Below are 26,873 nucleotides of genomic sequence, written 5' to 3'. Positions count from 1 at the left end.
ATATAATGCTAATGCTAATAGCTTCTTAAAATATAAAGTATGTTTTCTACAGAGACCAAAAATTCCACTGGTGGCGGGGGGTAAACTGGATGGCATGTTCTTTGGAGCTGAAAAGGCTATCCACATGAACTGAATTATTCTTGGCAAGTACCTTCAGACACTTGTAATGTGATCTCATGTAAATTCAGACCATATTTTGCATGGAAACCACTGGTAATAGTAAGTTTAATCAGGAGCTCAGATAAGAAGGAAAGAAAACTAATATCCTTAATAATCATAGTAGTTAACATAAAATTTCCCAAATGAAAAGCACAAAAAATAAAAGCATTTAATGTGTTGTAGCAAATAAAAGACAAATAAGGGCTGCAAGAAATGTTACATTTTCCTTTCCTTTTTCAACCCTTAGCTACCCATTCTCAACAAAGTTTTATTCTTCAGTGGTTTATAAATTTGGAAAAAAGTAAAGCACATTTTAAGCAAATAAATATACTGGAATATTCCATTAGCATTAAAAGCTTATTTTAACCAAGAATTAAATTAAATCACAATGTAGGTAACATCTTAGCTATAATTCCATATATATATATATATATATATATATATATATATATATATATATATATAATTCATTCATATTTTTAATTATTTTATTAGTAGTAATAACTGCTCATCATAATAACATGGAAATATCAATACTTAAAACAGGCGATTGTAAAATAAAATGTAAGTACAACTCAGAACTCTGCAGCTTAAAGATTTCTTAGGATTGCTTTCTGCCTTGCCACAAACACAGCCTACAGAACTGTGCTAATTCTACAGGGATCAGCTCCATTGTCCAAGAGATGCATTAGGCCTGCAGAAGAGAACCCAGCTTTGGAGAGTGCTATGCCAAGCAATCTCCCTCAGTAGCATTAACTATATTTATTCTCTTCATCAGAAGTCTGCTACTGCTATGGGATGCCCTGCTAATGGGTGAAACTAGAATATAAATCATGGTGAATTTGACTAGTAAAGAACAATGATAGATTATTTTTAGAAACTTTTAAGATATCCATTTTCTTGTGTCCTTAAAACCAAGGTTTTATATACATCCATGGAACAATTAATGACCTACAACGATGGTTGATGGTTTTATAAGATAATTTCAAAGCAGAATATTAACTCCTCCCACCTGAACTGTAAAAAGAGAAATTACTCATCTGCTTCTTTAAAAATATTTTGTGAAAAGCAATCTTTCAGCTTAAGAGAAAATAATACAGTTGGAGCTTTTTAAAAAAACAACAAACATACATTTCTAAGTCACTTCCATGAGGTATATCTAATCAATTAACCACTTGAAATATTTAAATGCACTTTGAATTATTTTTAAAATCAACTTAGAAATCAAACTGAGAGACATGCTTATAATTGCTTTGCTGAAACACTGAAAGAAAGTGCACAGCATAGAGAGCTTGAATTTCTCACTCTTCCTTTCAATCAATATCTGAGGCAAAGTTTCATCTCTAGGGCCTTTAATGGCAGGAATTCCTGGAGCCAGCAAATGAGTAATGTTAAACCTATGATTAGATGATGAGGCCATCAAAGACACCAGACCCTAATGCTACACTCCTCTTTATTTCTCTGAACTGCAGTGAAAACCAGAGCTAAGGAAAAAGGAATTTAAAGCTATTTTTTTCATAAAAGCATTTTCTTAATGTGCATCATTAAGATCCTAAAAGGTCCAGATAGATCTCTCAGAATGTCTCTCGAACTCAGGACTTGGGTATTAGGTAACAATTTTCAAACGCCTTGAAGATGAACTCCTGCTGGGAATGCTGTTTTCTTTAATGTCTTATTAAAATTCTTGCTGGCTGAAAAGGGGGAAATGGACCTAATGATTTCCCTATGAACATATTCTTGAAGAAAGTAAACCTGAAGACTGGAAATCAATCGGTAAGTTTTTGGTTTATTTTTGCTGATGTTTTACAGGATCTACTGAAGCCATATTGTTTTTTTATTTGCGAGTTAGTTTTTAGGCAAACCTCAGGTCAGTAACTACAAACTGTTTAAATGTATTTTTCTTTCTGTTGAGGAAACTAGGAATAAATGTAATAATACTTATTACAAAACATAAGTAACCTCTTTTTTCATTCTCATATTACAAAATATTTATACTTAAATAAAAATCAGCATCACAAACATACTTGAAAGAGCCGGTGAGAAGAAAGACCATTAGGTACCCAATTTAGTTATCAGAAAAATGTAAGATATATATGCCTAATTTTATTATAATTGCTAGGAAGAAACAATATCCAACCATTACTATTCTATTTTTAATTCTGATTACTAAAGAAAAGGATAAGTAGATTTGTAGAATTTACACTGAAGTATACAAATTCCACTTAAAAAAAGAGAACAGAAAGGTATCATATCAAAGACAACCACCCACTGATGAGCTGTATTTACACTTTGGCTATTGCATTAAAAAAACAACTTAATTCTCATTATCTCTAATCTAACAGAAGAAATCGTGTAATTAATAATAAAAATTAAAATGATAAATTCTATTGTATCATCTTTAAAAGATGGGGTATAAAAAGATAAATAACAAATTTTGTATATATTTACAGAGATAAAAAGATAGGGAACAATAGCAGGATAGGAAGGGTGGGAACGAATAAGAAAGCTACAGAGAGTAGAAGAAGGGGGAGGGAGACTAAATCAATATTTATGTGGTAAGATCATCTACATATAAGTATATCTCAATATAAATTACTTTATTCATCTATGGAATGATAGGTGAAAATTTAAAATATATAAACATATACATATATATGCATAATCATTCTACTGTTAGAGACATACAAAAAAAATCAAGTGAATGAGATTTCGTACCTGAGAACAAAGCAGCATAACAAGCTCAACCACAGAAGTACTGGACTTCATACAAACAAGGCCTATAATAAAGAAGGGTTAAAACAAAATGAAATTACAATGGTGGACATATTATCATTCCAAGTTAGTTAATGATATAGTTTTAACTTTAGAACTCCTAAAATAACATAAATGGACACATTCACTAATATACACTTTATTGAATTTATTAGGGTGACATTGGTTAATAAAATTACTTAGGTTTCAGGTATACAATTCTACAATACATCATTTGTATACTGTATTGTGTGTTTACCACCCAAATTCAAGTCTCCTTCCTTCACCATTTATCTCGCCTTTACCATTGACATGTTTTATAGCATTAATTTTTAAATATTCAGGTATTCACGATGTGAAAAATACTAAAAATTGACTTCATGTTTGGGTTACTTATTTGGCCAAGGCATTTCTTATATTTAAATAAGGTGGGAATAGTTATCAAAATTGATGAGGTAGTTAGACCTACTTTCATTACAATGACAGTTATGTGATTCTTTCCTGAAGCACAGAACAATAATCATTGAAGATCTACCTAAATTTTCTTCCAAAAGGAAAAATTAAAATAATTTGCAAATAGGTAATTTTGCATTGGTTGTCAGTTGTTAAATGATTTTAAATATATTGAAAATAGAATTTCACACAATTAGCATATTACACAACACTTATAACATCTTCCAGTGTTCTGCTTCCAAAGTCTCTGAACAGATATCAGGGGGAAAAAGAATTAAATATTTACGAAATAATGGCTACTATTCATTGATCACTTACTATGTGCTGGGCACTATGTGGTAAGTGCCTTAGGTGCATAGTCTCATTTAATTTTCATTTAAACTCTGTTATATACTATTTTTATTCTCATTCTATAGGCAAGAAAATATTATTCCTATAAACATTAAGTAATCACCCATACTTTTCCCAATAATAATTATAACTGCTATAACATGTAACAAAGCAGATCACGATTGGTACTTTTTAGAAGTGTCAACATAGAGGAAGATTAACCAAGAAGTAATAAACTCTGGATGAGAGTATACTAATAATGATGTTTGCTAACTCACATTATACTTTTAAAAGTTTGTTACTGTTTTTTTTAAATTAACTTGTTATATATTTTTTCTTTTTATATGAGGACAAATGTAATCATTAAAAGCTTTTTACAGTAAGAAATGCCATCGTCTTACATTAGTGGTCGCTAAATGGAGACTTGAAGCAAAACCAGTAATTTTTGTCTTCTTAAGGTGATTTCAATAAACAGTTTCAACTGCTTTCTAGACACTAGCATGTATATTTGTTGAAGGGCATGATAAGTACCCTTTTGTGCCCACTCTGCTAATGACCCTACCCTTATTGTACAGATAGAACAAGCTGTAAAAAGGCACTAGTATTCCATCTTATCAGATCTTTGGACAGACAGTTAACTAATGAAATAAGAAGCAGATGTGAGAAGCTCATTTAAGAGACAATTGGTATAACTGATCAGCAATTCTCATGCTCGGGAGCTAGAGAGGCAGAAAGAAGCTAAATGGGACATTTATTATCTGTTGGCTCCTCAACTATTTGAAATTCTGACACAGAAAAACTAAGTAAAAGGCCAAAGGACTATGCATTCCAAGATGATCATAATTAAGGTATGTACTCCATATGAATTTAGATTTAAACTGTAAGGCTATATAAAGGATGATAAGACTACAAGGCTATTTGAGGTGGCTATCTAAAGAATCACTCACCATATATTATGTGCATTAAGAGTTTTTAAATACATAACAACTTGAAGTAAAAATTAGGAAAAACATGCAGTTACATTCATTTCTCACAGACTAATGTTTTAAATGAACAGTCAAAATAAAACCTCCATGTAACAAAAAAAATCATAATTTTTACAAGTACTATCATAAGAAAAATATAAACAAATGCTCAATCAATACTTTGTTCCAAGAAAATGACAACAAATGGATAGAAAAATTGCAGATTATAAATAGTACTCTCAGTATTTTGAAAAAGGCCACTGTGATTCCAACTCCACAGACACACCTTTACTAAACTAATATGTTGTCTAATTAGTTTTAAACAATATGAATTAATGGATTCTCTTCAAAAGAAAAACAAAACACTAACCTTGACAATGAGAACACAGTAGAGGCAATTTTGGAAGACTTACCAACCTTCAAAAATTATATAATCACTTTGGTTGCAACTATTTCTAAGTGTTAATGAAAGTATTATTAAAACAAACAGGTAAACTCCAATTTTTTTAGTGATATTGATAATAAAGCAGTCTGATAACACTCCATCCTTGTGTAGTTAAATAAAAAACACAGCCATATTTAAAAATTTAAGATGTAATTATAAAAATGTTTTTGTATAACTTTAGTCATAAGCTCAAATAGCCTAATTTCCTAAAGATGCTATAAATAACTCCTGCTATAAATGGATAAAGCATATATCTTATAAGTGTGTGTCTTAAACAGGTTGAGTTTTTCCTTTTTTGGTTCTGGCAGGATTTCATAATCAAATTCACTTCTTTGATATTTCCTCATCTGTGCAAAGTATAGTGTTTGCACTCAGGAATTGACAGTAATGAACAAGACATCATCTACACCTCCCCTGTGTTCCATACATTAATCCAATCTCTAGATTACCCAACATTTACATTGAGCCTTATTATTTACAATCACTTCTATATGCACTATCTCATTCAATTCTCTTAACAACTCTGAATTTAATTATTGTTAACTCATGTGATACATAAAAAATGAAAAGACTCAGTTACTAGCCCAAGGTTTTTCACTCAGTAAGTTGTGGAACTGGGACTTGAATTCATCTAACTTGGGAGTTCATATCATGTTTGCTGTAGTTACATAAATTAGTTGACGGTAATAGGATGGAAATGTGTGACTAAGAAAGGTCATAATGCTTAATTTCAACTTGGATGATTTTGACAGTTTTCTTGGAAAAAAATAGCATATATTGGTCAGACATGGGGACAACAAGCACTACCATAAGCAAGAAGTACAGAAGGAGCAGGGAGCAAAAAAAAAAATTTTTTTTGAAAGGGTTTATTCCTTGGGAGGTGGATGACTTAGAGTTTAGGGGCATTTGAAAGTGGGACTGGAGGGCTAGCCCACAATTCAAAGACAGATCAAGATCGAAATAAATAAAATTATAAATGTTTGTGAAAGTTAAGAGGAAGACTTGTGAGAGCAAGTTATAAAATGGGGAAATGGTCTCATGGTTCAGTTATGGCATTACTATTCCATGATGACTTTTGCTGCCTTCAATTAAAAAATGTCCCCAAAGGAGTTGTACATATGTGTTTATACAGCAAAATCTAGAAATATTGGCCAATTAATAGAACATTTTCATCAGCAAATATACATTCACCAGCACAAATATTCTGATTAGAACTACTAATTCAATACTGTATACTGTACCAAGTTACCAGTATAAAGTGAATACCTGGAGTGTAGACAATAAACATGTAAGAGAAGAAGGCCTATATATATTGGAGATATTTCATATATAGTGAGACAAACTGGGTAGTATGAGCTTTTGAGTATATTATGAACTACTTTGTTGAAGGACAAGGTTGGCTGAGTGGCTAACATACATGTACTTGAGATGATTAGTTAGGTAGACAAATTTAAGGTGGTGCAGATCCAAGCAACAAACAAAAAATGGGCAGAGCTGAATAAATGGTTATCCAAAACACTGGCAGTTCTTTTGGGCTCACCTTTACTAGGGTTAAGAAGTCACTTTAATTTTCAGAACTACACTCTCTCACCATTAAAACAAACAAACAAAAAACCAAACACTTAAGTTGTAAAATGAGTGTAAAGTTAAACTTTGACCTTGGAACACAGCTATCTTTCTTTGATACAAAGAACATTGAAAGGTACAGTGACCATCGTTTAATACAAAGTTGTCAGACCCTTTTCAGTCAATCTGTAGGTTGACTTTATGTACCCGTAGAAGTAGAGGATCAATAAAAGAGCTTTAAAATGGTGTAGAGAAAGTCCATCTCTAGCAGGATGTTTCTCAAGGTAGGAGGTGAAAGGCTTTAAGCATTACAGCAACAGCAAGGAATCATATTCATAGGTGGAATTCATCTCTTAAGTAGCACAGTTATCTTTAGCCAAGGCCCTCTTCCAAGAGAGGAGACTAGTAGACATCCATGACTAGGGTGGTGCTCTGAGTGCATTCTCAATAAGAACCAATTAAATGAATAAATCTAGAAACCATCATTCAAAGAGCAACACTGTAGTTGATAGATTAAAAATATAAGATTTTTGAGGAAAAATAAGTTTGTTTGTTTTTTTTAAGAAGAGCCCAAGTGATTAAGAAATCATTTATTGAACATGTCTATTGGGATAGAAACCATGCCAAGTACTAAGTATAAAAAGAAGTGAGGAAAGTGGGCAGATTATATGAACAAAATCTTTATATACAATCCTAGGAGGTACACAAAGTGTTAGAAGAACAGTAAGAGCCAAGAGCAACTATGGGGAATTTATAAGGAATGTGACATTTGAATTGGATGATGCTGAGCTTTTCTGAATAAAAGAAGGAAAAAAAGGAAAGGCAACTGAAGTGAAAGAAAAATGTTAGAGGTATAAAGAAACATGAAATAACTAGTAAAATCAAGTTGGAATGTTATGTTGGGGAGTGCAGATGTGAAAGAGAGTGAGCTTAAATGAAGGCAGAGAGCTAGACAGAAGCAGAGCCATAATTGGCATATTTTTTCCTATTGGCAACAGAAAACCAGTGAAGATTTCAAGCAGGGGGTAGATAGAATCTAGTCCATTTTGGAAAGATCTCTTTCTCTCAGTGATATAGAAAGAAACCTGAACTGCAAAGTCAAGTTAAGATAATGAAGGCTTGAGCTGAAGGTAGTGGCAATCCAGATTTGAAACACATTTTACCTTGAGACAATAAAATATTTTTGACAGAATATGAGGTTAAAGGGTAGTAGAGTAAAGGAGCAATCGAAGTGTGAGTGATGATACCTTCAACTGAGATAAGGAAACAAATGGAGGAGCAGTTTGGCAGAAAGAAAGTGCTGAGTTTAAATATGATCAAAATCAGAAATATAGATAGGCAAAAACTTAATTTTGAGATTACGATTTATTCTTTTTAAAAATTCTTTATTGTTTAAAGTATTACATATGTCTCCTTTTTCCCGCATTGTGACATCTCTCTGGCCACCCCAGCTCCCAGCACATGCCCTCACCTCTCTACTGACTGTGTCCATTGGTTATGCTTATATGCATGTATACAACAAGTCCTTTGGCTAATCTCTTACCCTCCTCCTCTGCCTTCCTCTGAAGTTTAATTGTCTATTCAATGCTTCTCTGTCTCTGAATCTATTTTTGTTCATCAGTTTATGTTGTTCATTATATTTCACATATGAGTGAGATTATGTGATATTTATCTTTCTCCAACTGGCTTTTATTTCACTTAGCATAATGCTCTCCATGTCCATCCATGCTGTTGCAAATGGTAAGAGTTCCTTCTTTTTTTACAGCAGCGTAGTATTCCATTGTGTGAATGTAACTTGGTTTTTGAATCTATTCAAGATGGTGTGGTTTCTATGGCAGCGCAGGCCGCCCCACAAGTGCTTGCAGTGGTAGCAGGGGCTCTCTTCCTAAGACAGCCCGGTCTACCAGCCCCTGAAAGTTCTGCAAGATCTAACTGTCACACACACACACACACACACTCACACACACACACTCACACTCACACACACACACTCTCACACACACACACACACTCTCTCTCACACACACACTCTCTCACACACACACACACTCACACACACACACTCTCACACACACACACACACTCACACTCACACACTCTCACACACACACACACACTCACACACACATACACACACACACTCACACACACACTCACACACACACCCAGCACACACACACACACACACACACACACATCTACACACTCCCCTTTCGCTCCCACTCACTCACACTCTCTTCCTCACTGCTGTCCTGCCGTCCGCCTTCTTACATATGATGATTTATTCTTTTGTTATCTCTGACAAACCAGATATAAATAAGTCACATAGATAACACCGTATTGAAAAAATATAATTGTAACATTTTTTAAGAGTCCCACTAGTATATTAAAAATACTTATTGTACCAGTACAGTTTTAAGATCTAGTTTTTCTATTTCTCTTCATAGTAAAATACATTGCTTTATTTTCCATCAAACAGACATGACAAGTCTGATCATTTGAATTTTAAAAATCAAGTCTTTCCTGGACTATTAAGTTTTTAAATAAATTCCTAATGATTTAATTTTTTAAATCTCCAAATCAGCAGAGACTAATGGCACTGAAATAGTTTCATTTTAGTAATAAATAATGAAAAGAACCATAGACATTGGAAGGAATTTTGCGTGCTCACTATGCTTCATTTGCTTTAGTCTCAGTGAAGTGTAGCTGATAATTGGTTTGAAATTCTCTGTTCTATGTATTATTTACATTGTGTTATGAAGCATTCTAAGATATAATGCAAAACTATAAAGTGTATATCTTTTAAGACTTCTGCAATATTTACACATCTCTATAAGCATACTAGCAATTTCTTGTTTTTTAATATTCTTTTACTTTTCAAATTTGGAACGTGCAATTTACTTTCCTATTTCATCATTGTGATATGCTCCTGTCTATAAAAACTTAGTTTCAGTATTATTTTTTAGGACATCTGAACTTAAAACTTAAAATTAGCAAACCCAGTAATTAATTTGGCTTTCTAATTTAAAACCAAAAAACCAGTCCTCCCCCCCCAAAAAAAACTCCACAATATTAAACATCATTTAAAATAACAATGGCTACAATTTTTATTATTGCTAAAATTTAAGATATGTAGTATAATTAACTATTCTTTCGACTCAACGTTTTAAGAGTGGCCTTATGTTCTTTTAGAGATTTTACTTTAATTTAAAACTGCATTACAAATGCAAACAGTAGCAATATTACCTTAAAGCAACTAAAATATCTAAAATAACATTATCTTCAGTTACTAAGAAAAGCCTTTTTAAGCATAATTAACCATTATAGTTTACTTTTATATTTAGATTCTAAATTAAAATGAAAAAATAGACTCAAAATCCCATAAAGACAGTAAATTCATTCATTCATTGATTTACTTTATTTCACTAAAAACTAAGTTATGGCAATTTTATGGAAATTTTACTGTTTTTTAGAATAGGCACAAAACTAAAGTCTCTGGATATATCATATATATCGAGTCAGCAAACATTTTCTGTAAAGTCACAGACAGATAAAATACTTTAGCTTTGGGTGGCCGTAGTCTCTGTCATAAGCTCTTCAACCCTGCTATTGTAGGGCCAAAGCAATCATAGACAATGCATCATCATAAGAGCTTCGCTGTCTTCCAATAAAACTACTGACTCATTCCAAGGCATGTGTGTACACGTGTGTGGGTGTGTATGTGTGTAAGAGAGAAAACACATACAAATGCACACATACACATACGTATATAGATTTTTAAAACTGGAGGGGAAATTATTTTAGATTTATATCTATGATATTTTATATTCCAAAACCCAAAAAGCCCTGAAAAAAGCTTTTTTGTTATTGCAAACCCAATTATCAGCAAAATTTCACCTAATGTGATGCTATTAAAACCTTTATTCCACTGAGTGTGAATATCTCTATGTATTACTGGAAACAGATCACTGTGTTTGATTAACAAGCTATCCCAGACCCCCTGAAGATGTTATGAAATATACATATAGGTACTCATTACCTGTCTTAAATCCCCAAATATCTGAATTACAGGTACAACTGGCCCTAAGGTTTTGAAGAAGGCATTTCAGGCATTTATTAAAATAAATGTGTCTCAGATTTTTAAAAGTCAGAAATTAGTAATACTCCCTTGTCTGAAATATTTTGAAAGATTAATAAAGAAATTAATATCACTAATATTCATTACAATTTCAAAGTTATTTGATATTGTAATTTTCCTGATGGAAATTCCATATATTTTAAAAGAAATAAAAATCTATTTCTGTATGTAAATGTTTGGCTAAATGCTTTTAAAGTGTAAACTTAGGACATTTAAATAGCTCAGAAATAGAATTAACTGAAACTGCAGTTATGCAATACCCCAATAATCATTTTGACCAATTTACTGAAATTGTTTCTCTTTTCAATCATTGTGTTGATACAGCCTAGGAATCTTATTGACTTGGATATTTTTTTCTTTTTTATAGTTTTGCTTCTGCTAACATTTTTTTGGTGTTGTGGTAGAGCTGAAATTCCTCAGCTGAAATTTTCACAGATTGACAGATTACCAAAAATAAATAAATAAATAAAATAAAATTGAAGCTATAGTGATAGTTCCTACACAGATATTTACTGGTGATATGACTTAATATGAGATGGACTGAAGAGATAGTCTCACGGCATTGATACCTATTACGTGTGAAACACTGCTGCTCCTTTGTTACATGCTTTAGAAACCAAGTTTGTGCACGTCCATCAAAAACATCATGTCAAGGGAAATATTCAGGCAAATTCTTGAGTCCAATGTCACTTTTTTCATGTCACTCTGTGACTTTAACTTCTGTTTGCACATTCCATTGAAATACCATTTTTCATTTACACATACTAAAAAATAGATTACAATTTCCAAATCACTTAGGATTATTGAAGTTTTGAGTTGGCTGACTCTTGAGACATGTTCATTTAAATAGCTTATGTAAGGAACTATAAGTAAGCCTGAGAGATGACAGTATTTGATTTCAAGTAGCTAACAGTCTAGTTACAAAGATAATATATTAATGAAAAAGTTAGTGGTATTACACTGAAAAAAATTACAATAAAACTCTATGCCTCAAAATAAAACAATCATTTCTGAGGTTTTTATTAAATACTCTTGTTCATAGTATTAGTCTCAAGTTTCCACTACAGAAATGAGTATCTTGCCCTTTTCTTCGCTTCTGATTTAATCACAACAAAAATGAATAAGGGTGAAATCAGGTAAATAAGAGACATTTTCACTATCATAAATCATATGGATCCCTCAATTGTCTTTGGGTTAAATTTTATTTTTGAACCAACTCCTATATCACTCCTCTGCACCAACTTTCTTTTGCTCTCAGTATGCTTCTTGAAATTCCAAAGAGACTCAATCAAATTCTATAACTACTAAACTATGTCGGTTCAAATTTTGACATAATCCATGAAAGACTCCGGTCTATTCTTATTGAGAATAATATATTTGTTTTAGCCATGTATTTCACTTCAAAAAATACTAATAATCAAAAAAGTAAAAACATACTCAGATAAATAGTCATACAATTAAATTACATTAATAGTTACAGTTGAGTGAAAATGGTACACTAATGCCTTTATATTAAAAATAACTTATATTCTATAAAATATAGGATTCACTTTTTAAACACTGTATGTATAAATGTATAATTTGGCCCTGTTGTTGTGGCTCAGTGATTGAGTGTCGACCCATGAATCAGGAGGTTATGGTTCGATTGCTGGTCAGGGCACATGCCTGAGTAGCAGGCTTGGTCCCCAGTAGGGGGCGTGCAGGAAGCAGACAATCCATGATTCTCTCTCATCATTGATGTTTCTATCTCTACCTCTCTTTCCTTCTCCCGCTCCTTTCTTCTCTGAAATCAATTAGAACATAGAAAATAAATAAATAAATAAAAATGTACCACTTGTATAGTTATAGCTCCAAACAAGCCAAATTCTGGCTTCCATTTGTATTCTAAAATAAATACATTTAATATCTTTAATTCCTCAAATTAAAATAAATTTAAAGTTGCTTTGGTAGTAATATATACCTTTAAGTTCTTTATTTTTTGGATTCAGGAAATCATTGGCTCATTTCCCTTTAATACTTAAATAAAATGCAAAATATAAGTACTATGTATTATTTTTCTTGATCATGCACTCATGAAGTCAAAGATAAAAAAAAACTATAACATAATTGGTAAAATAAAATTATTTTATAATTGTGATAAAGGCACACAGCATAAAAGTTTCAGATTTAGGTTGGTTCAAATAGAGGTCAAACAGGTGAACCCCAGTTATCTTCAAGAGTGCATTAACTTTATCCAATAATTATACACAGAAGTTGTTGAAGTACTGTGAAAAATACATATTAGACCTTCACAAAGTTCCTTATCTGCGATTAAAAAAAATTGTTCAATTGGACCCAAGCTGAATTTTCTTTACTGAATTCTCCATTTAAGGTAAAGTATTAAATAGAGATGAGTAATTAGTCCAGATTTATTCATTCTTAGAAAGGAAATAGGAGGTCCTTGAAACTTGAAAGTTCCTTAAATTTTATAACATTGAAGATATTCTCATAAATCAAAGGAATTATTATAAACATATTATTTTATACAAGAATTTGTTGAGAATACATGCTATAGCTTATATGAACATGAAAGTAAAGGTCACTGCATTAACAAGATTATTTAGCCTACATTCTATATCCAACTCAAACCTACCTGCATTGAGAGTGATATTTTGGAGTTAAATTTTATGGTTAGATACCAGAATATGATCTAATAATGATACAGTAAATAAGTCATGTGAATTGTTTTGAAATAAAAAAACACATTTCAAGCATAAAATATTAAACCTACTTATAAATTAAAAGCAATGGTGCTTTTATTTCTTCTATTCCTTCTTGCAAAAATAGATCTATTACAAATAGTAACAGTTATCTTTTGAAATAGTATGAACTGGGAAATCTAAAAAAATGGAATGAAATAAATGGCCCTAAAAAATGTTTGTCAAAAAGTGAAGAGGAATGAAAGACATTCAATGATTCAGTTCTAAAAACAGTACTGCATACTTACTATATGGCATACACAATTATGAAATAGATATGCCCCATGTCCTATTCTAATGGAGAATACAGGCAGATAAAATGATCATTTTAATGTGATGAGACCAAGTGTAATCTCAGAACTGTTATAGGATGTTGACTTGGTAAGCAAGATAAACAATGTTATTAAAGAAATTCCATTGTAAATACAAGAAAATGGTGGAATTGAGAAGTAACAACAGGAAATATTTACCTTGAAGTAATGATCAGTTATTAATTACTTGGGAAAAATGAGTTAGAGATCAATCCAAGTTCAACGATCACAAATGGCATTATTCAATTTGTAAAACAGAATCTGTCTAACTTGATATAAACAACTACTTCAGACAGCCCCACGTTTTCTCTATCAAAACAAATGTAAAAACAAAAAAAAAACACTTAATGTGCAAATATTTTCTAGTTTAAATGTTGCAATATACAGTTGTTGAAATTACATGTATCTTTTCAATTAATTAATTTTAAAGTCAAAATAATAATCTTAATCATTGATTGGATTTAGCATAATTAGAACAACCCTATGAGTATATTGACAGCAACATTTTAAGCGTGGATGATAACATGCATGTCATGTGAACAGGTCTCATTGCCACATGGAGAAGAAAATAATCCTGTAACAGCCAGACTCAGTACCATGAGTCCAAACTGCAGTTTCCATGGATTATATTGTGTACAATAGACTTCATTTTATATACAACCCAGTAAATTCTCTTAGCTGGATACCAAACAAGTGCAGATTAAAAGCACTGATTCTACATGGAGGGGCAACATATATACAAAATAAAGCTGTGAAAACAAAGAAGCTACACAGAAAAATAACTAAAGGGAGAAAAGCTTAATCCTTTGGAAAAAGTGCACAAAGGTATCAAGTCAGATAACCTATTAGATTAAGAATAGTTGAAATAAAAAAATGATATCAGTCATTCAAAATCTCAGCAGTCTGAAAAAACACAATCTTGGTGTGCATTATTGTATAGTAGAGAAATTAAAAATGAACTCACTATCCCAGTGTACTTTGCAATAATGGGGCTAGAACTAGCTGTTTATGGAAGTACTACAATTTCAGAAGGACATATGAAATTAAGTCCATACAGAGGGAAAATATGAGGATGGTATGAGGAGGAAGGGAGGGCCAGGAAATAATTACAGGAAACCAAAGATGCTTATTGGCTAATGAGAAGGTGCCTGGGGAAAGAGTCACTGTAGAAAGGGCTTATTTCTCTGTGATGGAGCCCACCTAGATTGTTGCAACTCTGCCTAATCAAGGAGCATCTGTAATGTAGAAAATTGTGTTTTGATACCTGAGAAAGACAGACTGGAAACTGATGATTAAGGGTGACATGCCCTGGACCTGACCTCAGTCTCTGAAACTAGAGACAAGGAACAACATGTCTGGACAGCAGAGATCATGGGCCAGAAAAACATGTGCCACACGTATTCTCTTCAGTTAGAGTGGTGTTTGAAACACAATGGAGGGTGGTGGGGGGGGGGTAATGGGAGGATAAGGACACATATGTAATACCTTAATCAATGAATAAATTAAAAATAAATAAATTGGACCTACCCAGATAATGCAAAAAAAGATTGTGAAAACACAATGGAACGTGGATACTACTAATTATCTGGATGGTAGTAATAGACCAGTTAGCTCTTATACTTCCTTCTAAACATTTAATATTTGGGTTTACCCTGACTTCTCAGACCTAAGCATTTTTATTAGTATTACATAATTCTTTAATCTTGATCTAGTTTTTAAGTCAAAGAAGTTCTGGATTGAAATTGGAAGATCTGGTTTTAGTGCACAAACTAAACAGCTGTGTAAACTTGAGCTTTTCTTTTTAAAAAAAATTTTTAAATTTAACTTTATTGTTGAAAGTATTACAGATATTCCCCCTTTTCCTCCCATTAGCCCTTCTAGCCAGCACAAGTCTCCCACCCCAGGCCTTCACCACACTATTAACTGTGTCCATGGGTTATGCATATATGCATATAAATTTTTTGGTTAATCTCTTCCCATCCACCCACTGACCCCGCCTTCCCTCTGAGATTTGACAGTCTGTTCCATGCTTTTATATCTCTGATATACTTTATTCATCAGTTTATTTTGTTCATTAGATTCCACATATCGGTGAGATCATGTGATACTTGTATTTCTCTGACTGGCTTATTTTGCTTAGCATAATACTCTCCAGGTCCTTCCATGCTATCTCAAAGGGTCAGAGAGCCTCCTTTTTTACTGCTGCATAGTATAAAAATATTTGCTGGTAAAGAGCAGATTGGTGATTGCAAACATAATTTATTATACCTAAAGCAATACCTTTTACATCATGATCCAGTATATATAAGTGAAACAAATGTTTCACACCAGCACTTCCTTTCATTGTGTCCTATACTCTGATCTATGCTATGCTATGTTATGGAATGCCATTAAGAAATATTGCCCCAGCGTACTTTACTGATTGCACCATACCATCAACAAATCACTATCTGCAGGTTGAATATCACTACAGCTGGACTGCTTCCAGTTTTTATATGGTCTGTAAGCTTACAACAGTTCTTATATTTTTAAATGGTTTGTAAAAAAGAAAAGTATTTCATGGCATGTAAAATTGATATAATATTAAAATTTTAGTGTTCATAAATAAAGATTTATAGGAACATAGCCAAGCTCATTCCTTTACAAACTGTCTAGGGCTACTTCCTCACTACAATGGCAAAGTTGAAAAGTTATGACGGAGACTGTAAGGCCACAAAACCTAACGTGTTCTTTGTTTTTGTTTTTCTTTAGGTTTTCTAAATTAAATTATTTTTAATTTATCTTTATTTTTTGAAGTATTACAGGTGTCCCATTTTCCCCCCAACTGACTCCCACCACCCTATCCCGCCACCCCAAGCCTTCACTGCACTATTGTCTGTCCATGGGTTATGCATATATACATATAAATTATTTGGTTAATCTCTCCCCCTTTCTCCCACCCCTTCTTTCTGAAACTCTTCAGTCTGTTACAAGCTTCCAAGTATTTCTTTTTTGGTCCCTTACAGAAAAATGTTGCTGACTGAGACACTAATGGTTCCTTCTGACTCGAGTATTCATGGTTCTAAATCCTTCCTTCATGTCTGATCGCTGTGGCTAGGACTTCCAGTACTCTGTTGAATAAGAGTGGTGAAAGCAGACATCCCTATCTTGTTCCTGTTCTGAAAGGGAATGGTTTTAGTTTTTGCCCATTGAGTATGATGTTGGCTGTAGGTTTGTCATATATAGCCTTTATTATGTTGAGGAATGATCCCTCTATTCCCACTTTGATGAGAGTTTTTATCAAAAATGGGTGTTGGATTTTGTTGAATGCTTTTTCTGGTGGGGGTAAGGGGGAGAAATCAACCAAAGGACTTGTATGCATGCATATAAGCCTAACCAATGGACACAGACACCAGTGGGGGGGGGGGGGGGCTGAGTTGAGGGGTGGGGTAATGGGGGGATAAGGACACATATGTAATACCTCAATTAATAAAGAGAGAAAAAAAGATTGATCATATTATTGCAAAGGACCTAAATAGACACTTCTCCAAAGAGGACATACATATGGCTAAGAGATATAGGTAAAAATGCTTAAAGTCATTGATCATCAGAGAGATAGAAATTCAAATGACAATGATGCATCACCTTACACCTGTCAGAATGGCTACCATCAACAAATGACAAGTCCTGGAGAGGATGTGGAGAAAAGGGAACCATAGTACACTGCTGGTGGGAATGCAGACTGTTGAAGCCATTATGGAAAACAGTAAATTAAATATGGAACTGCCATTTAACCCAGTGATCACACTTCTAGGAATATATCCTAAGAAACCCGAAACACCAATCAGAAAGAATATATGCACTCCTATGTTTTAAGATCTGGAAGCAGTCCAAGTGTCCATCAGTAGATGAGTGGACAAAAAAGTTGTGGTACATTTACATCATGGAATACTATGCAGCAGTAAAAAAAAAAGGATCTCTTACCCTTTGAGACAGCATGGAGGAACCTGGAGCATATTATGCTAATGAAATAAGCCAGTCAAAGACAAGTATCACATACTTGCATGTGCAACCTAATGAACAAAATAAACTGATGAACAAATAGATCCATAGACACAGGATAGGACAGACTGTGGAATGTCAGAGGAAAGACAGGGGAGGATGGGTGGGTGGGAAGAGATCAACCAAAGAACTTGTATGCATACATGCATAACCCATGGACACAGACTTGTATCTCACAAGTGTTTCAGTTTTAATGGTGGGCCCAGTGAAGTCTAGTAACTGTTTTAGCAGGAATTAGTTTTGAACATAAAATGGCCAATTAGGCCCTGGCCAGGTAGCTCAGTTGGTTGGAGCATGCCAAGGTTTTGGGTCTGCTCCCTGATGAGGACACATATAAGAATCAACCAATCAATACATAAACAGGTGGAACAACAACAACAACAAAAATCAATGTTTCTCTTCTAAAATCAATCAATAAATCAATTAAATGGCTAATTATGCTGCATTGTATTGGTAAGTACATGTCAAATTCGCAATTAAAATTTATGTTTTGGGTGGAAAAAATGAAGCCAGTGGCTTCTCTTCATTTTTACATTCTCTGAATTAAAACTGTCTTTCAAATGTCTTTTAAAAAATCTTGTTCATATTCGACCTTTATTTAAACACTAGATTTGTCCAATAAAATTTTATTTGTTCTTTCTGCCTCCAGATTATCCTACTTAAATCTGCTGTATACAACTGACAAATTGTTTAATAATCATATTTTGATTTTGTTCCTCCCTGTTCAAAATTCTTCCAAGAATGACTAGAATCTAGTTTTTATCTCTAGATGTATTTGGCAAAGTCCCTGTCCCTGCCTTTCCATAATTTTCAACAGCAGTCATGAAAAAATATGCATGTTTTCTTGGCTCTCGTTTCTCTGGCAGGCTTAAACTTGGTCAACATGTCATTCATGTTATGTACTGTTATTTTACAAAATTTTGTTTTAGGAAGAAAGTTGGGAATAAATCAATATCGGGATAAATGTCAAGTTTTTAGAATAAAATCAAAATGGACTACTATACTGAAATACCAGGTGTACCGGATAATAATGAGGATTTTGTAATCAAAGAAAACACGATAATTTCAAGAGAAACATCAAAAGTGCTTTATTCAAAGTAACGTCCATCGCTAGCTACACATTTCCCCCATCTTTCAAGTAATTTGTGGATACCATCCCAATAGAACTTTTCTTGTTTTGAGGCAAACCATTCAGAGACCCAATTTTCCACTTCTTCGTATGTTTTGAAGTTCTGCTCAGAAAGTGCGTGTGCCATTGATCGGAACAAGTGGTAACCTATCTGAAGGAGCAAGGTCTGGTGAATACGGTGGGTGGGTTAATAATTCCCAGGCTAGATCTTTTAACGTGTCTTTAACTGGTTTTCAAGTGTGTGATGGTACGTCATCATGAAGCAAAATTACTTTGCTGTGTCTTCTGACCTATTCTGGTCGTTTTACAGTCAAAGCGTGGTTCAAATTGATTATTTGTTGTTGGTATTGATCAGTATTAATGGTTTCACCTGGGTTTGATAGCTCATAATACATCACACCTTCTTAATCCCACCAAACGCAGAGCATTGTCTTCTGTCCAAAGTGATTTGGCCTTGCTGCCGATGTTGATGGTTGACCTGGATCACCCATGATTTTGTGCGTTTGAAATTCTCAAAATAATCCACTTTTCATCGCCAGTCACAATTCTATTGAAAAAAAGACTTTCGTGCTGTTGAAGCAAAATTTTACTGATGATTTTTCGGTTTTCCATTTGTCTTTTGTTCCATTGATGTGGCACCCATTTTCCTTCCTTTAAAATCTTTCCCATTGCTTGTAAAGATCAGAAATTGTTTGGTGAACAACGTTTAATCTTTCTGCAAGTTGTTTTTGAGTTTGACACGCATTTTCATCCAATAATGCTTGTAATTGTTGGTTTTCAAACTTTTTTGGTTGACCTGGACGTTCTTTGTCTTTCACATAGAAATCATCACTTTTAAAGCGTTTCAACCAGCGTTCACAAGTACCTTGAAATGGAGCATGTTCACCATAAGTTTCCCAAAGTATATGATAACTTTCAGCAGCACTTTTCTTCAAAATAAACTAATGAATTAAAACTTCCCACAAATGCTCTTTTTTTTGGCATGAAATTTGACATTTTTAAGTGTAAAAATATCTATGATGTTAACACCTTCAGAAAATTTGACATATGAAGTTTTGAAGCTTGCTATCAATACAACAAAATAGTATATATATCAAATGACATATACTAGTATATCAACGTAAGTGTAACTCCATTTATTGAAAAAAAAAACCCGCATTGGTAACCGGTACACCTGGTAAATTATTTCATGGACAATATTAAAAATTGGTTACTGTCACCTTCTCTCATAAAATCTTCAGACAATGTTAGAATAAGGTAATAAAAATTTTTTTGCTTGTTTCATATTAAATAAATTATACCCTTCTCTTCTATTAGTAAGGCAATTATTGAAATATATGTGTCAATAGAAAACAATTTCATTTGTTCTACGGTCCACTTATCCAACCATGAGTGATTTTGGGGATACATATTTTATGTCAGATACACTGGCAGGTCCTGGATCCCTAGTGGAGCTTAATGTATGGCAGGTGATAAAGACATTACCGACTAACTACACAAATATGGGTTACCAATTACAATTTTGATAGATGCTCAAAAGAAAACGTACATTGTGCTATGAAAGATTGTAACAAGGGAGCCTCATAGTCTAGGACAGTGATTTCCATCCCATAGCACACATAAAATAATTACTAAAATATATTTTTTGCCAATCTGACAAAAACATAGGTATAATTTTGATTTATTCACACTGTGCAGCTATTGTTGTGTTGGCTGTTATCATTTTTCTATCTAAGCCTTAGATTCTAAGGGAAAGGGTCAGTGCTCCTGACTAAATAGTCAGGTATTGCATGTTTAAAAATTATTGAGGAACACCAGGGTGCCATAGCACATTCAATCATGGAAAGTATTCTGAATCCCTTGTATTCTTAATGACTAGAACATTGATTTCATTGAATTCTGTAGCTACAATATGCAAACATACATATCACCAAAGGAAAATTCTAATTTATCTGCTACATATAACAAAGAATCTCTGAAATGCATACAAGCCTTCATGTTTGTTGATTCTAAAGTTAATGGAAATTAAAAGACTGCATAAATAAATTGGCTTCGGTTTTATTACTTGGATCAATCACTTTATCAAGTGGCACACAAGAATATTTTTATACTAGAGGCCCGGTGCACGAAATTCGTGCACTGGAGGGGGAGTGTCCTTCAGCCTGGCCTGTGCCCTCTTGCAGTCTCGGACCCCTCGCTCCTTACCACCACCTGCTCACTGCTCTTCACCACTTAGCTCACTGCTCCATAGCACTGCTGCCGCCTCAGAGGTGAGAGAGGCTCCCGCCACCACTGCTGCGCTCACCAGCCATGAGCCCTGCTTCTGGCTGAGCGGTGCTTCCCCTGTGGGAGCGCACTGACCACCAGGGGGCAGCTCCTACGTTGAGTGTCTGCCCCTTGGTGGTCAGTGCGTGTCAGAATGACAGGTCATCCCACTGGTTGTTCTGCCATTCAAGAGATTTGGATAGTAGGGTTTTAGTATATAGGATGGCAGATACACTGTCCCTGATCTTCTAGCCCCAGTGCCAGGTACTGCTGTTTCTTAATTTACACCAACAGTGAGTTGTTCTTATGTAGGAATATGTCCCTATTGGGCTGAGTTTTACATATAGTTATCTACTATAATTCTCACATATTCCTGTCGCCCAGGGCCACAGATGCTTTGGTTCCATTCATTGTGACTGGAAATCAAATGGAGTAAATGCTTTCCATGAATTTATTAAAATAAAAAATAAAAAATAATATTCTTGAGGTTTTATAACAGTATGTAATTTAATACAAAATGTTAAAAGTGATAACATTTTATACTGGAAATATCAAAATTCAATTAAAATGTGCATTTTCCTCAGAGTAACATAAGGAGAGACCAAGGGAACCATCAGCTACTAAATAAACTGAGAGCAAACACTAAAATATTCACATTTTACAATTATGTTATGTCTGTAATAATATAAAGTGGCTGGAAAATATAACCACTATAATATAATATAACTGCTCAGCAATATATTTCCTCTTTTAAATTTTCCAAGTTAGTTTTTCTTCCCCAATTGCTTATGTGTTTCTCCCATGTGCATAAATATCTCAGAGGGTAAAATAATAAAAGCCTACACTAATTTCAAGCTTAGTATCTGGAAGATTCCACATACTTACCGTATGTGTAGACATTATATCTAAATCAGTATCCAGGTGATTTTTCACCAAACAAAAATACTGTGTCAGTTAAACTACACACACTAAATATGTGTAGCCTCCAAGTACTGATTTGGCATGCAATGTTGTTCGTTTCATGAAATACAAAATGTCCCTAAAATGTATATACACTTTGAATAATTATTCATTCCCATGGGTTAAATCTGAAAAGAAACATCAATTGAGCTATCAGCTGTTAAAGTGTGTACACACGTTTGGGGGAACACCCTGTATATAGACCTTGCCTTCATGCTATTAACAGTACTCAGAGCATTCATTTGTACTGATTTGCCAAGGCAATCCAAGCTTGTACCAGATGCCTGGGTATAATTCTGAATATGGGCCCTCTCTCTTTTGGAATTGACCTGATTTGCATGAAAATGTTATATCAATACGTTAACTTTATTAGAAAAAAAATTGTTTATTTTTAAAATTATGTTACCATGGAATATATGATACAGGTACTATATTCTAGTATTTTGGAAATAAAAATATTATGCAATCATTATGTCAAAGTAGATGACCTATTTCTTAGTAAGGAATCAATTTATCTGCTACTAATGACAAATTCTTCATACTCAGTTATTCCAGTAGTAGATAGTTCAGATGGCCATTCATGGTCTACTTTGGATTTTTATGTCGTTATTCATAATTCCTCTCTCTGTGACTAAGATACATTCCTGTGTGTTTTACTTCTGAATTCTCTCTTGGGAGAGTAGAAGATATGTTACCTCTGAATATATTTCTTAAGTAAACTCTCCTGGTAAATAGAGTTTCCCTAACTTCTCATCAATACTCCATTTTATATTACTTTTTTGGAATATGGTTCCAGTTCAGCTAGTCATTAAGTATATAGTAAGAACAATAACTTTAGAAAATAGAAAATAATCACCCTCTTAACTTCTATGTAATACCACTTCCACACATTAAGAATAAATGTGCATCTACCATGTTCAATAACAAAGTTATTTTTTAAAATTTTAATTAAAACATTTGAATTAGAATACAATGTATCCATTTTGAATATACACTTTGAGTTAGCACAAATTTATACATCCCTTGCCACCAGTACAATATGCTGCCCCAAAAGCTCCCTGTGCCTGTTCCCAATCAATCCTATCTATACCGCCAGTCCTAGGCAACCATGCCCTGCATTCTACACTATAAAAAAAGATTTGTCCTTTTCTAATGCTCCATACAAATGAAATTACATAATATGAACTTATCTGAGCCACTCTTCTCTTGCACAATGTTTCTGAAATTCATGAATTTTGCTATGAGTATCAGTAGTTATTTATTACTTTTTATTGCTGAGTAGTAACCTATCATATGGATATACAAGCATTTGTTCATTTTTCTAATATCGCAGTTGATTTTAGTTTGTGGTCATTATGACTGTTGCTATGAAATTTTATATGTCTTTATGTGCATATGTTTGCACTTCCCTTGAATAACTACAGAGGAATTGCTGGGTCAAAGTTTAATCGAATGTTTAACAATATAACATTGCCAAACTGTTTTGCAAAGTTGTACCATTTTACATTCTGATCAGCAATGTATGAGAATGTCTATGTACATAATAATTTCATCTGCAGTTGAAAATTGTTTTACTTCCTTCTCTCTAATCTGTATGTATTTTATTTTTATATCTTGCCTTATTATACTACTTAGATCCTCCAGTAAAATATTAAAGTCCGGAGAGGCAAAATATTTCCCTTATTCCCAATCTCATTTGGTCTTTTATTGTTAAGTATGACACTAATTGATGTTATATTGTTGATACCAATTTCAGATTAAGCTTGCCCTCTTTGGGACCATTTTTCTTGGTGGTTTTATCACAAATGTGTGTTTAACTTTAACAAATGCTTTCTCTGCATCAAATAAAAATGAGAAAACAATATTTCACATATGTCCACATATTTCTTTCGCTCTCCTTTGCATGTATCTAAATTTTCATCTGGTATCATTAAACCTCTGCTTGAAGAATTTCTTTTGACTTTTCTTATAACACAGATGTTCTGGCAATGGTTTTTTATCAACTTCTATTGTCTGAAAAAAGTATTTCCCTCCTTCATTTTTGAAGAATATTTTCAATGCAGTAAGAATTTCAGTTGAAAGTCTTTTATATCAGCCTTTTAAATTTTATACTTTTTTTCTCATTTGCATAATTTATGGTTAAATGTTGGTGATAATTTTTATTTTTGTAAGTAATGTGTTTTTCTCTCTGACAGCTCTTTAAAAATTAAATTTTAAATAGTCATACATTAAAACTGACTTTTTTTACTTTGTATGTAAATTTCTATGCGTTAACACTTGTATTGATTCATGCATCAACACAGCAATTAGAACACAGAATAGTTCTATTATCCCAAGAAATCTCTTGTACTATTCCTTCACAGTGACACCATCTCCCTAGCCATAAACCCTGGCCACCATTGATCAAATTTCCATCACCATAGTTTTGACTTTTTGAGAATGCCCCCAAAAATGGAAACATAAAATATACAACCCTTTGAGATGAGTTTTTCTCACTCACAATAATGTCTATAAGATACATCTAAGTGGTAAGATTAATCAATAATTTGTTCCTTTTTCTGCTCAGTCATATCCCATTCTTTGAATGCACCATGGTTTCTTTATTATTTTACTCATTGAAGGACATTTTAGTTTTTTCAGCTTCTTGCTATAACAGATGAAGTTGCTATGACCATTCATGTGCAGGTTTTTCTGTAAAGATTAGTTTTCATTTTTCTATGGAAAATATCAAGGAATGATAAGTGAATGTTGAACTTAATAAGAAACTTCCAAACCATTTTTCATAGTAGCCCCCATTTTACATCCCTAAAGCCATGAATCGGAGAGCCAGTTGCTCCATATTCTCACCAGCATTTGGTATTATTGGTGTTTTTATTTTATCCATTCCCCTAGTTTGTAGTGCTGAGTTACTGTGGTTGGTAGTACTGAGTCATTGTGGTTTTACTTTGCATTAACCTACTAGTTATTGATATTTACCATCTTTTTATCTGCTACTTGATATCCTAATGTTATCACCAGTGAAGTATTTGTTCAATTCACTATTAAAGGAATTGTTGCTTTGCTTTTTGTTGAGGACTGCTTTTTTTGAGATTTTCTCTTTAATGTTTATTTAGGAGAGTTAAACTGTGCTGTTCCACGGTTTACTTTTCTTTGTGTTGATCCTGCTATTGGTTAAACTTCTTGGACCTTAGGATTTACAGTTTTCAAATTATCTGGCTATTATCTCATCAGATACATATATATTTTCTTCTTGTACTCCAATTCCATGTATGTTAAAATGCTTGATGTGTCTCATAGGTTCTGGTAGCCCTGTTCCCTTTTTATTGACTTTTTTTTCTTTCTGCTTCAGTTGAGAAGGATACTATTCCATATTTTCTAGTTCACTCTTATTGCCTTAAACCATGTAAAATCGATCAAATAAAATTTTCAGTTAAAACTTTATTTTTTCAGAGTTCCATTTTTTCTTTTTTATATTGTCCACTTTTCTCCATATACTTTTCATGTTTTACTTGAAATACCTAAACATCTTTATAACAGTTAATAATCCTTGTCTTTTAAACCCATTATCTCTGTCATTTTTATCAACTTATTTTCCTTCTGGTTTTGTGTTATAGTTTACTGCTTCACCTCATGTCTAGTATTTTTTTTTTTTTTTTGGATGCTGGGAATTATAATTATTACATTAAGTGTTTGCATTTTGTTATATTCTTTAAAAATGTGTTGGGAATTTTTCTGACACTTAAAGTATTGGTACATCAATCTGATCCTTTTCAGGCTTATTTTAAAGACTCTTTTTGAAGACCCTAGACTAGAGGGTCCTTCACTCTAGAGTAATTTAGCTCTACTACTAATATGTTTCCTTCTGGGCTCTCCACTCACTGTTCCACGTCATCCATGAAGACTTGCTGCTCTGGCTGGGTAGTTAGAATAATGCATTCTCCTCCTGCACTGTGGAAATTGATCACTTCAAAGCCTCTGGATCATATTGTGTCAGGTCTTACAGAATTTCTTCCTATATATGTTCAGTTTAGTATTAAGAAAATATTTAAAGGGCCCACATACAGGTTTCTGGAGCTATTTTACTATTTAGCTCCTTCCTCTATGAAACTGCTCAACAACTTCCTTAACTCTGATCACTGTCTCCTCCATTCAGTAGATTGCTGTGTTTTACATGAAATTCCTCTTCTTTTGCAACAATCCAGAATGTGCCTCCAGGAAAAATGCAGGGAAATAATAGAACCCAAGTTAATAATTTCCATTTTTTCAGGGATTAGAGTTCTCAATGGCCAACTGTCTTAGGTCTAAAACTTCTAGTGATTTCAACTAGAGGACAAGTCAACTCCTGTGACAAAAAAAGGAAATCACACTGTCTTTTAGGATATTCCTTTTTTTTGTGTGTGAAATGTAAAGCTATTTTTAATTAAAGTATAGTTGGCATACAATATTATATTAGTTTCAGGTGTACAACATAGTGATTTGACATTTATATATCTTATGAGGTGATCACCATATGTCTAGTAACCATCTGTCACCGTACAGTAACTGAATTATTATTAACTGTATTCCGTGTTGTACTTTACATCCCTGTGATTTACTAATGTAATAACTATTAAGTTTGTACC

General features: G+C 33.2%; 1 protein-coding gene across 5 annotated transcripts in view; it reads right to left on the bottom strand.

Annotated features, from left to right (window-relative positions):
• The window catches only part of NBEA (neurobeachin), an 873,840-nt gene that overhangs the window by 432,951 nt on the left and 414,016 nt on the right, over window positions 1-26,873 (bottom strand). For all 5 annotated transcript variants that reach the window (XM_079778900.1, XM_079778901.1, XM_079778902.1 and 2 more), the window contains one exon: window positions 2,875-2,936. In XM_079778900.1, coding sequence (XP_079635026.1) covers window positions 2,875-2,936 — 62 coding nt within the window. The remainder of the gene's footprint in view (window positions 1-2,874; window positions 2,937-26,873) is intronic.

Source organism: Cnephaeus nilssonii (genome assembly GCF_951640355.1).
Source record: "Cnephaeus nilssonii genome assembly, chromosome: 8".
Classification (NCBI taxonomy): Eukaryota; Metazoa; Chordata; class Mammalia; order Chiroptera; family Vespertilionidae; genus Cnephaeus; species Cnephaeus nilssonii.
This window is presented reverse-complemented; position numbering and strand designations above follow the sequence as displayed.